The sequence below is a fragment of the Heloderma suspectum genome, chromosome 1 (assembly GCF_057233095.1).
Source record: "Heloderma suspectum isolate Gila_16-S chromosome 1, 16-S_ref, whole genome shotgun sequence".
In the NCBI taxonomy this organism is placed as follows: domain Eukaryota; kingdom Metazoa; phylum Chordata; class Lepidosauria; order Squamata; family Helodermatidae; genus Heloderma; species Heloderma suspectum.
Window position 1 is genome coordinate 396,391,261 of NC_139458.1, and position 12,008 is coordinate 396,403,268.

At 41.2% G+C, this 12,008-nt stretch overlaps 1 protein-coding gene across 6 annotated transcripts in view; it reads left to right on the forward strand.

The window, feature by feature from the left end:
• The window catches only part of EPRS1 (glutamyl-prolyl-tRNA synthetase 1), a 70,640-nt gene that overhangs the window by 44,923 nt on the left and 13,709 nt on the right, over nt 1-12,008 (forward strand). For all 6 annotated transcript variants that reach the window (XM_084828774.1, XM_084828768.1, XM_084828770.1 and 3 more), the window contains 10 exons: nt 255-306; nt 1,726-1,935; nt 2,289-2,361; nt 2,830-2,909; nt 3,793-3,894; nt 4,628-4,783; nt 4,870-5,067; nt 5,983-6,156; nt 6,684-6,844; nt 8,542-8,620. In XM_084828774.1, coding sequence (XP_084684900.1) covers nt 255-306; nt 1,726-1,935; nt 2,289-2,361; nt 2,830-2,909; nt 3,793-3,894; nt 4,628-4,783; nt 4,870-5,067; nt 5,983-6,156; nt 6,684-6,844; nt 8,542-8,620 — 1,285 coding nt within the window. The remainder of the gene's footprint in view (nt 1-254; nt 307-1,725; nt 1,936-2,288; nt 2,362-2,829; nt 2,910-3,792; nt 3,895-4,627; nt 4,784-4,869; nt 5,068-5,982; nt 6,157-6,683; nt 6,845-8,541; nt 8,621-12,008) is intronic.

Here is a 12,008-nt window from a genome sequence, read left to right on the forward strand (position 1 = left end):
TGGTCTAGTCCTGCTTAATGTATTTAGTATATGAGGAATCATGGCAATTTGAATATTCCTGCCATTATTTCATTTGCATATATATACAATGTAAATTAAAATTTATGTTTGGGTAGATTTGAAGAATGTATAGGTGATTTAATATTCTAAAGCAAAAGATTCAAAGGCCAGTTGACTTTTGCTTAATTAATTCAGTAAAGGTATTTCCTTTTGGCTAGGGGGAATATTAATTTTTTTTCTTTCAAATACTACAGGTTGGGTCTAGAGGCTAAGAAGGAAGAGAATCTAGCTGAATGGTATTCTCAGGCAAGTAGATCTCAAATTTCACATTATTTTTCTTAAAATAATAAGAGTTCTGCTCATAAGAACTCTGGAGTAGATTGTGTTGGTGAAATAATGAATTATTTTCTGAACCACTTATCTTTATAAGGAAATTAACTCAGGCTCTCAATGGGTGGAATATAGCGACGTTGTTCTGTGGATGGAATTGCTTCCATCAGCAGAACTAGGAGGGGGTGATCTCCTTTCCTCCTGGTGTGCCCTCAACATCTGCTCCAGAGTGTCAGGGAACCTTCTGGAGCAGATTTTGCGAGGGGTGCAGGACTACAAGGGGGAGGAGAGAGGGAGAAAGTCCTGTACTGCAAATAGACTTCCACTCATACAACATTGGCTCCCAATATCCTTCTGCATTCTGGAAAACAACAGAAAGAATGAGGGTTTTATGATTCAGGCTTATCAGTTGAGATCCAAAGCTCAGCTCTCTAGTAGAAGAACACTGTCAGTTTCTGTAAACTGTTTTTCAATGTAAAATGAGTGTTCATTTCTGTGCCTAAAAATGAAACACAACTTGAAAAATGCAACTATCTGGAATTGTCTAAGGAACAGAATATCCAGAAGTTAATACAAACAAAGTGAGTGCACTTAGAGATTTTATTATATTCAACAATATACAAGTACTACTAGTAAATACATAAAATAAATAAATAGTTGGATTCTGAGTACATTTGGATAATCTCATAAAAGGTGTTGTATTATTCATACATTGGTTGCAGTCCAGTACACCATTCCATTTAAATCCATGGGATATACGTAAGTCTGATTTGATTATATTTATAAATAAGGCAAAAAAACCTAGTTCATTGGATGCTTCTGTCTCTCTCCGCCCTTTAGTTGTTCCTCTTTGTTATTTTCTGGTGCAGGGGTCTAATTTGAAGCAAGAGACCAAATTGTCCCCCACTGGGCCCTCTGCAGGCTGGATGACGTCGGCGGGCATGACCAGGCCTGCTGACATCATTGCCCTGCCCTCACCCATTTTGCCTTTCTCCTGGCTGAGAGAGGCACGGAGAAAGGGGCTCAGATGGTGCTGGCTGCAACTCCCTGCGCTAGCTGAATCCCTGGCTTTGTATGGCGAACACTGTCCCACGCCAAGGACTGGAACAGCTCTGGGAAGTGCAGCTGTTCCAACTGAGGCTGGAGATAACAGCAGCAATTCTTCCAGGGGGATTTCTCCAGAGGGTGGGGCTTGGAGGCCAAACCCTGCCCCCCAGAGCAACCCAAGGAGACTCCATAGGCTGGATGTGTAACCTCCAATTAGTCCCACAGGCTGGAAGTTCCACATCCATGCTCTGATATTTAATTTTAATTCTGTTCTTCTGTATAGACTTTAAACTTTCAGTCAGCAGCACTGTATCAATGACCCTGAAATATCCCTATTTCTTTATAAAGGTGATCACAAAATCAGAGATGATTGAATACTATGATGTGAGTGGCTGCTACATTCTCCGTCCGTGGGCTTTTTCTATCTGGGAAGCCATCAAGGACTTTTTTGATAGTGAAATCAAGAAACTTGGTGTGGAAAACTGCTACTTTCCCATGTTCGTGTCCCAGGCTGCTTTAGAAAAGGAGAAGACACACATTGCCGATTTTGCACCAGAGGTAAATGCTGATATTGTATTAATTCTAATATTTTCTGTTTGTCTAAAAGCTTATAAATACTAGTGTTAAATGAAATACAGGATTCATACATGCATCACAATAAAAGTAGCTGCATGTGCTCTGTGGAATGCACCCTCAGACACTGAATTGAATGGAGAAGGGTTGGTGTGCCCAGGAGCCCAGTGGGTGGTGATGTGCTTGCACGTGTGGGCTCTCAGTGGATCAGTGTGAAAGCAAAAATACATGTAGCTAGATATTTTTATAGTTACTTAAACAAAATTGTACTTTCCATGTTGTTAAGAATGTGAAATAGATAAAGCTAAAAGAACGTGTTTAATGTTCATTGATTTTAGGTTGCATGGGTTACAAGGTCTGGAAAAACAGAGCTAGCTGAACCAATAGCTGTACGTCCTACTAGTGAAACAGGTAATATCTAAAGCTTGAAAATAAAACACATTCCCCTTTCCCCTCATATGGATTTACTGCAAACTAATTATGCAGGTCTGTGAATTCAGAACCACAGCTGGTAATGAACTGGTAGGAGGTAAACTAGAAAAAGAATGTAAGTGGTTTGTTAACAAGGGGGAAGAATGAGATGGAGAATATGGGTTGGATCCAAACCTAGTCATACTTAAACGTATTGAAATCAATGGGTTTACTCTTAGGTATGGATCCAACTCTTCATATAATTTTTATTTAATAATTATTTTTTAAATTATTTTATTTCGCCATACAAAGTATTTAATTTTACTTATACAAATTTAGTCTAATGCTTATTCTATACTGTCATTTTTATTACTGTGAAGAAAAGCTACCACCAAATCAGGTTTTCAAAACAAATAATTGTAAGATTAGTTATATGCTTTCAGAATTTTTTTCCCCTTCATTTTGTAGTAATGTATCCTGCCTATGCAAAGTGGGTGCAGTCACACAGGGATCTGCCAATCAAACTTAATCAATGGTGTAATGTTGTGGTAAGTACAGGTTATATTTTCTGTGCTTTACATAGTGGGCAGTATCCAGCAGGGTGCAACCAGTAAAGTGAATTACATTGTGCTAGCATAAACTACTCTAGGACAATACCAATAGCGTTAGCTGGCATGCCAATTTCTTGGGGAAATTGGCAAGCCAGCTAATGGCATTGCACTAGTGTAGTTTATGCTAGCACAATGTAATTTATGTTAGTGGTTATGTCTTGTTGGATACTGCCCAGTGTGTTTATTCTTTCCTAATTAATCAAAAATCTCTCTCTCCCCCCCCCCCACCCCCCATTTTTATACAGTAGTTTGTTAGGCTATGGAGTTTTTCTGTGGGGGAAATTATTTTTTTGCATCTGAGTCACTTTGCATTGAGGGATTTGATTCACATACTATGTTTAGGCCATTATCACAATTGAATGGTAAAGTCATTCAAGGCATACATTTTGATCATTTATGCAGGCCTGTTGCCTCCACAACAGTTTATAATATTGCTATATTTGTGATTGTGTGAAACACATCTATGTCTGATAGTCTTCAAACCTACATAGAGATTAACAGAATACTTATGTATGTATAACATTTGTATACCACCCAATAGCCAAAAGCCCTTCACAAAATCATATGAAAAATATATAGCATCTTGAGTGTATGAAAATATGCTAAAAACAAATGCAGTTCAAATAATTCTTGACTGTTTGTGTGAATAGTTTCTTAACAATATGTAAAATCTATATGCCTTTGAATTAATATAGCGTGATGAACCTTTAAAAAATAAGAGTTTTGTGCAATGATAAAAATTGTTTTAAAAGTAAGTTTATTGATGAAGATTGTAACTTTGTAACTGCATGACAGACCTTTTGGGTTTTTTGTATTGAAGCGTTGGGAGTTCAAACATCCACAACCGTTCTTGCGTACTCGTGAATTCCTATGGCAGGAGGGACACACGGCATTCTCGACTTACGAAGAAGCGGCAGAAGAGGTACAACATGCTTAATGTTTTTGTTAAGCTGCATTATTCACCTTCTAGCGATTTCAGAGGACAATTCGGAAACAACCGCAGAAATATTACTGAGCTACTTCAGAAGCAGTTTTAACAAACTTTTAGCTTTGTGCCGTGTATACTTTCCTGTTTATATTTTGTGGAGAAAGTCCACTTTTTATTTTAGGATAATTGTTCTGGAAAAAAAAGAGAAAAGCTCTCATCAAGGAAGATGTGTTCAGCTGACTTTGTGACTTTTGAGAATGCATGCAGTGTTGAATTCTTTTCGATTTTGCGTTTCCAAGGTGTACTATACAAGGATTTATTTGAATGGCTTTGGCTTGTTTCCTTCTTTTGTTGGCACTTGAACAATCAACAAGTTTCAAAATTGGATGCCATTAAAGACGTGAACCTTAGAAAAGGACAATTGCATAATTAGAGAAAAGTCATAAACAATTGAGGAAATGAACTACCAGATTCAGAAACAAATGAGAATATCATTTATGAGAATCTTCATTTGTTGTCAAATAGGACTCTGTGGTTACTAGTACAGCTACAACCTGTAATAACTGCAAGATCTTACTGAGTAGCCACCATGGATTACTAGGTTTGTGGAAGAGTGTGGATCCTTGGTTTTTGCAGGTTCCTACCAAATTTTAAAGTAAGCTTTTTGATGTATATAAGAACTAAGTTTTCTAATTTCTAAACTTAAAAAATGTATTAATGGTCCCAGGTGTTGCAGATTCTTGATCTGTACGCTCGTGTGTATGAAGACCTTCTTGCAATTCCTGTTGTGAAAGGAAGAAAGACAGAAAAAGAGAAGTTTGCAGGTGGAGATTATACAACCACTGTTGAGGCATTTATATCTGCAAGTGGGCGAGCTATCCAGGTATAGATGAATAAATATCTTAATATCATTTATTAATATACCAAAAAAATGGTATCTGGACTTGTTTAACTTGTGCTCCCTTTCAGGGAGCAACTTCTCATCACTTGGGACAGAATTTTTCAAAGATGTTTGAGATTGTCTTTGAAGATCCCAGGATACCAGGAGAGAAGCAGTTTGCTTATCAGAACTCTTGGGGCATCACTACTCGGACCATTGGTGTAATGACCATGATTCATGGAGATAACATGGGTTTGGTACTACCACCCAGGGTAGCTTGTGTTCAGGTGAGTAAAATAGTTGTCATGCTTTTACTAATGCTAAGTTAGCTGCTCCCCCCCCTTTTGTTTCATTCCTATTTTCTAGAAAGAGGGATATACACATATTGGGCTGGATCCAGATTAAGTAAATTGGACTTAAATCCTATTGACTTAAGTTAATGGGAAAATAAGTCATGACCAACTTGTCCTATAAGTTTAAGTGGGACCTAGGTGCAACTAAGTTACTCTGGATCCAATCCGTTGAGTTGGTTTGTGCAGCTACTGCTTTCCACTGACTGACTTGTTAAGATGTATGAAGAGCAAATGGGAAGATACTGTTGCTGTTGTTTTGTCTTCATGCAAAAAACCTGCTGATGTACCAGCTTCAAAGAGCTTTGCCAATTCCATGTGTCAGACCTATATCTGTCATTGTCATCCAGTTGTAATATTTGACTGTTTTTCTCCTTACGTCTCTGTATATATAGCTTAATAGGAAAGTAACCTTGGAATCAGTCTTTAATGTGGGAGAAGTATTTAGAAGGTACCTCCATTAGGAGATGGATATTTGCATACAATTGAATATTTGCTTTGTATTTTGGAGTTTGAGAATAATTGAATTAATGTAGCAGACAAGTTATATGTTTCAAATAACCTACTTTCACTTCTAACTGGACAGAAATTATGAAAGTAAAATCTTGGCTAATAAAAATAAAGCATATGGAAGGATCATCAGAATGTTCTGTAAAAATACTGAGAACTATTCAAATCCTCTCGGTTTTAGTATTTCTTTCTTCAAGTTAGGCAGTCTTGTAATTTTCCACAGTTCTTTGGGATGGTCTTGCTTGAAAATGATGGATTAAAAACCACCCCACGAATTTGGTGACTGCATATTCCTGCAAACATTAATGTGCCTAACCTTATTACCACTTCATCATTATTCAGGTTGTCATTATTCCCTGTGGTATTACTAATTCACTTTCGGAAGAAGACAAGGAGGCCCTGATGACAAAGTGTAATGAATATCGCAAGCGATTACTCAGTGCTAACATCCGTGTGCGGGCTGACTTGAGAGATAACTATTCACCTGGCTGGAAATTCAATCACTGGGAGCTTAAGGTAAATGTTTTTTCAGTTCTTCTTCCTTTTGATTGTTGTCAGGCTTTCCTCAAGTGTTGGTGGCATATGTGGAATTTAAGTGGGAGTAATCGATACACCTTACCACCTGTGAACTCTTTCCATAAGTACATGCCATCTTTTGCTAGCTGACAAACATATCTGTGTTTTCTGATTCTGACAAATCATCAATTCAAGATTGTCCATGTAATAAGCTATTCCACCTCAGTATCCACCCCCCCATATTACCTCACAGCTGAGACTGAGAAAGAGTAATATGTTTTGAATGAATAAAACTTTCAAGATCTTTCCATATTCGAACAGTGCCCTTAATATTCTCTGATTCATATTATGTTGGAGTATAGAGTAATTTTCAAAAATACTTTGTGTTGGCCATGTGTAAGGGTGGGTGGTTTTGAAAATAACTGAGAGCATCCCCTTCCCTTAAGTAGCTTCTGTGTTCTACTTAATCAGTGCAGACAAATGCAAAGAGGCACACAATGCTCTGTTCATGATCTTTTGCTTCTTAGGGTGTTCCAATCAGGCTTGAAGTGGGGCCACGAGATATGAAGAATCATCAGTTTGTAGCTGTTAGACGAGACACAGGAGAGAAGTCGACATTTGCTGAAAATGAAGCAGTGGACCAGCTCAGACGTGTTCTGGAAGAAATGCACACAAACCTTTACAACAGGTTGAATATAGGGAAACCCATTTTCTGTCATTACTAACTGACAAATTTAATATTTATACTATATAAGTTTCATTCATCTGTCTGCCATTTCATCAGTTTCTGAAGGCCTAGAGAAACATTAACATAAAAACGTTAGAGCGAACGTCTGTGTGACCCAGCATACTGTGGCCAAGCAGAGAGCTTCGGCTATGTCTCTGGGAAGCCGAAAAGCACGACATGATGATAATAGCCCTCTCCCATTGTTGTTCCCCAGGAACTGGTATTTAAAGGCCTCTGATCCTGGAGGTCACATATAGCAATCATGACTAGTAACCATTGATTAACCAATTGATTGTGCAGAGAAGGCCAGTTCTCACAGCTTAGTATAACTAGACTTTGTTTCCTGCCTGGCTTGCACCATGTACATGGTGAACTGAGTTATCTGTATCTTCATAATGTACTCTAACCACCTCAGAGTTTCCTAACAGGTTGAACTGTGGGGTGTCAGTGTTGTGGGACTACAATTTTGTGATGACAGCAAACGACAGAGTCACACCATTCGCCCGTTGGTGTAACCCAAGCAAGCAATCACTAAGCATAGTTACTCACTGCTTTGACACCTGGAGCAAAATCTCCCGATATTAGCCATCAGTCCTTGTATTTTAAGTTCTATTCTTTCCATGGTCTGACCCCTGTAGAGAGTGTACTGTGAGGCCTAAATGGATAGAATCAAGAGTCTCTTGAAATGGACTATAGTCACAAAAGGTTATGCTACCATAAAATACCACAAGACTCTTTTGTTCATACTATGCTGGGGATCCAAGAGCTTTGTTAGGTCTGCCCAAGGATTTGAGTGTGTCTAATAAATATAACATAAGAGTCACAAAGTCTTTTCAGTTTCAAAAGAGGAAGGTTGCTGTTCAGTTCACAAAAATCCAAAGTCACCTTGGGCACATGGAATGAGTTGTGCAGTTCTTTGGACCCTGGCCTATTCTTGTAATGTCATGAACAAAACAACAGAGCACTTTGCTTATAGACCAGTCCTAACAATATTTAGAGGTAAATCCCACTGACTTCCAAGTAAGAAAGTTTAGGCTTATAGTCTTAGAGGTTTTCTTTGTTAAGACAAAATCCCTTTTAAATTTCTGCTCCTTTATTATTGCCACTTTTGGCAATATGAAGACCTATGACACTATCGGAAAATAAGTTTTTGTTTGTCAATAGCTGCTTTAAATATCCCAACCTGTGGAAAGTCTTCTAAGAAGGTCAGCTCCTGAAACCCAACTCCTGATAACTAAAGAAATTTAATTTCCTCCTTGCTCTCCTACTTCCGTAACCTGGTAGGAAAAAAGGCACCTAGATTGTCTGATCTTAACAGCGATCAGGGTCTGCGTTAGTACAACAGTTTGGAGGTGCAGAATGAGACGTATTTTAAACTTTATTCTATATGAGGTCTATAATGTGAGTTAACTACTGTAAGTGTAATTTAGCCTCTGTCCATTGCGTGAAGTGCAATAACTGCAGGTGCGTGTTCAACAAAACTCTTGTTTTAGAGACAAAGTTAGTAGAATAGAGTGTTATGATTGTGAGAATTCTACTCTCTAAATGCAAGCCTTCTCTCGTATTCAAAACATCTGTTTCAGAAAATAACTGGCATGTGTGTATACATATACATACATTACTTGTCTGTTTGTGTTGACTAAATTTCTTCTTCTCAGAGCTGCTGAAGACCTTAAGAGTCATATGGTGGTGGCCAATACAATGGAACAGTTTCAGAATGAGCTTGATTCAGGAAAGGTAAGGAATTAGCACTGTGACTAAGGCCTGTGCACACTTAAAAATCCTTAGTGAACATAATGTGATTTATTTTGCAAGAGCAGGCTGCAATTCTTTCTTTTTTCCCTTCATTTATTTAAGCAAGTGGAGCCATGTGTAAGCACACTTGATCAACATAAGCTAATGCAAGGATTGTAGGGTTCATTGTTTGTACTGATCTAAAAACATTTAGAGAGTTAGGAGTTTCAAAGAATAATTGGAGCCTCAAAGAATGCTTAATGTTTAATTAAAATTCCTTTCATGTGAACTAAAGCTTGCAATTCTATGATATGTAGTGCAGTTTTTGAGTTGTTGTTGTTGTTGTTAAAAGGCTTCAGTCTCTTAGGCTCAATTATAATATATACATTGCAGTTCTTTGTGGTCTCTGGGCATCACGCATATGGGCTCTGTGCCTGTGCTGAGCCTCTTTCCGGAAACTTCTAAAGCTGAGGAAAGTTTTGGCGAGAACCCTCCCCCACCATCCACTGTACATGTCCCATCAGGTTCCCACCCATTCCTTCAGTTCTCTTTCGACCTCCTAGTGGTAGCGTCTTTGGGAGCTTCTTCCACGTGTGGAGAACGTTTTTGTTAGGGATGTCAGAGAATTCCGCCATGGACTCCAGTGAGGCTGGATTCTTTAGAATCTGCCCCCCCGGAATCTGTGGCAGAACGGCCTCCCCCCCGCCACCCCGCGGAATCCCCCTGGGACAGACCTACCTGGTGATGGATGCGGTGGTGGCTGCAGCCGCAAATGGTGTCCTGCTAAAGTGGGGACGCCAACTGTGTAGGGGACGCCATTTGCATCCCTGCTTTAGCCGTGATAGGCTACGTAAATATTTACGTAGCCTATCAAGGGCTAGCATAGAGACGCAAATGGTGTCCCCTACGCAGGACGCCATTTGCGTCTGCACCAGCCCGGCAGTGGCTGGAGGCCCCGTTGCGGATTGGCCCGGCCGGACTGGCCACGGAGCAGAGCCGGCCAGGCAGGATTCCGGGGGGGGGGGGGGAGGAACGGATCGCCTCCCTCCCTGTTGAAGATTCCGGGGAGAGGAACAGATCGCCTCCCCCCACCTGCGGACCCCAGCGGAGCCAGGTAAGTGGGGTTTCATACACCCCTAGTTTTTGTCAGTGTTTTACCCTGGTGCTGAGGTCTTCTTCTCTGTGTTTTCTTTTTTTTTGTTGACACCTTAATTTTTGTCATTTTTAAAAAAATCCGTCATCTGTTTGTTCATCCTTTGTCGTCTGCCACAGCTGTGGTCTTCATATGACCACAAAGGCCCCATTCCATAAATGCGTCAAATGTGGGAGTAAGTTGCCCCCCACTGACTCTCACTCTCTTTGCCTTTTTTGCTTGGGTGAGGGCCATTTACCCGATGCTTGTTCTTTGTGCCAGTCATTCACTAAACAGGCACAGAAGAATAGATCTGACAGACTCAAAGCAGAGCTGTGGAGGAGGGCCTTGTTGGCCACAGATCCAAAAAAGTCATCTCACTCTTGTGTAAAGGAAAAGCAGTGGCTGCTATGTCTTTGTCAAAGCTGTCATCTCCTTCGGATTCCACTGAGCGGGTAGATCCCCTGACTCCAGGGCGCTCTAAGGCTAAGGTTCCAAAGTCGGGATCTGATAGCCTCAAGAAATAAAAGTAAAAGGAGTTTGATAATCCTTCAGAACCTGAAGTTCCAACACAACACAACAGAACCTGAAGTTCCTGAAGTTCTTTACTGGATTCACCTATCCAGGTACTCTCGTCAGTGCCAAGCGCTCCAAGCAACAATCCCTACGGTGTCAGAAGGTGAGATTTTGGAAATCTCGAGGAACTTCTCTGTTGAGAGAAGTCTCCCTTGTGGTCTTCAGTGAGGGATGAAGCTTCTCAACATTGATTGTTGTCCCCTCCTCGGGACTAGGAACATATTTTCCCGCTTTCTGAGTCATTCAGGTCTTGGTTGTTACAATTACCAGTATAAGGAAAGGTCCAGGTCTCCTCATGGCGATTGGGATAGGCGCTTCTAGTGGTGTTACCTATTACCGCGTTGTTAGATTTCTGAGGATTGTCCTTGTCCTCGGGATCAAGGATATTATTATGATCAAACGAGATACCTTGGGGCAGCTTCGCCTCGGTACTGTCCTCAGCCATCGGCGACTCTTTCTCATCCCCCCGCAGGAGATGAGTTTGTTCCACCTCTGCCTGTGCCTCCTCACTTGTTATTGTTGGTATGGAGTCAGGCAGCAGCAGCAGTCAAGCTGACGCAGTTGCCACCTTCACCTGTGGTACAACTGACCCCCTTCTGTGGTCCCGGTTCCTGGGCCATCTTCGCCTCATAATTCAGCTGTTGATTACCAGTCCAATTCCTCTTTGTACTCCTCTGTTCCATGTTCTGTTCCCTCTCCAGATGATGTAGCTGGGATGCAAGAGGGAGCTTCTGCTTCAGAGGACATGTTTAATTTTGCTGAACAGGTTAGCAGAATGGCCCATTTGCTGGGTATCGAAGTGCAGCAGCCAGAGCAGCATGTTCAGGACATACTGAATCATTGAAACCAGTAGCGGTTCCCTTCCTCCCAACCCTCTTTCAAACGGTGCAGCAACCATGGAAGGTGTCGTCTTCGATGGCACTTATGTCTAAGCGGCTCAAGTCCCTGTACCATGTACTGGAGAAAGATGCAGCATTCTTATACTGCCATCCACGCCCAAATTCCATTATTGGGGAGCTGGTGCAAGAGCAATCGCAGAAGATTCATGCTTCGCCTGTCAACAAGGAGGGTAGACGCTTGGATCTGTTGGGGAGGTGGATGTATTCTTTGGCTGCTCTTGGTCTCCATGTGGCGAACTACCAGGCCATGATGGCCAGATACCAGCTGTTCCTATGGGAGACGATGGACTCTCTTTGTGCTTATCTCCCAGAGGACCAAAGGGATCTCACCAGAGTTGTTCACATTGTCGAGGCAGCAGCTTAACAGTTCCCGTTATGAAGCCAACTGTAGCGCAAAGTCAACGGTGAGTGTGATTGAGCTCCAGAGGCATGCTTGGTTGAGGTCTGTGAGCTTAGCTCCTGAGGCTCACTCGCAGATTGAGGATTTGCCCTTTGACGGTGAAGGCCTCTTTAATGCTAAAACTGATGAACAAATGGACTCTCTTCAGAAGGCAAAGACAACTGCCTGAAAGATGGGTTTGGGTCCTCAACCTCCACAGCAACACTACAAATCACGTAGGTGGTTCCACTGCCAACCGTACACGACCAACCAGCAGTTTGATCATTATTCTTGCTATGAGCCTCCTCGGCAGCAGCAGAAGCAGATCCTTCTTCGAAGTATCGTCAGGGATGTGGAAGGAATGAGTCTTCTTCTAAGCAGCGGCTTTGGCTATCCGGTGTTTGC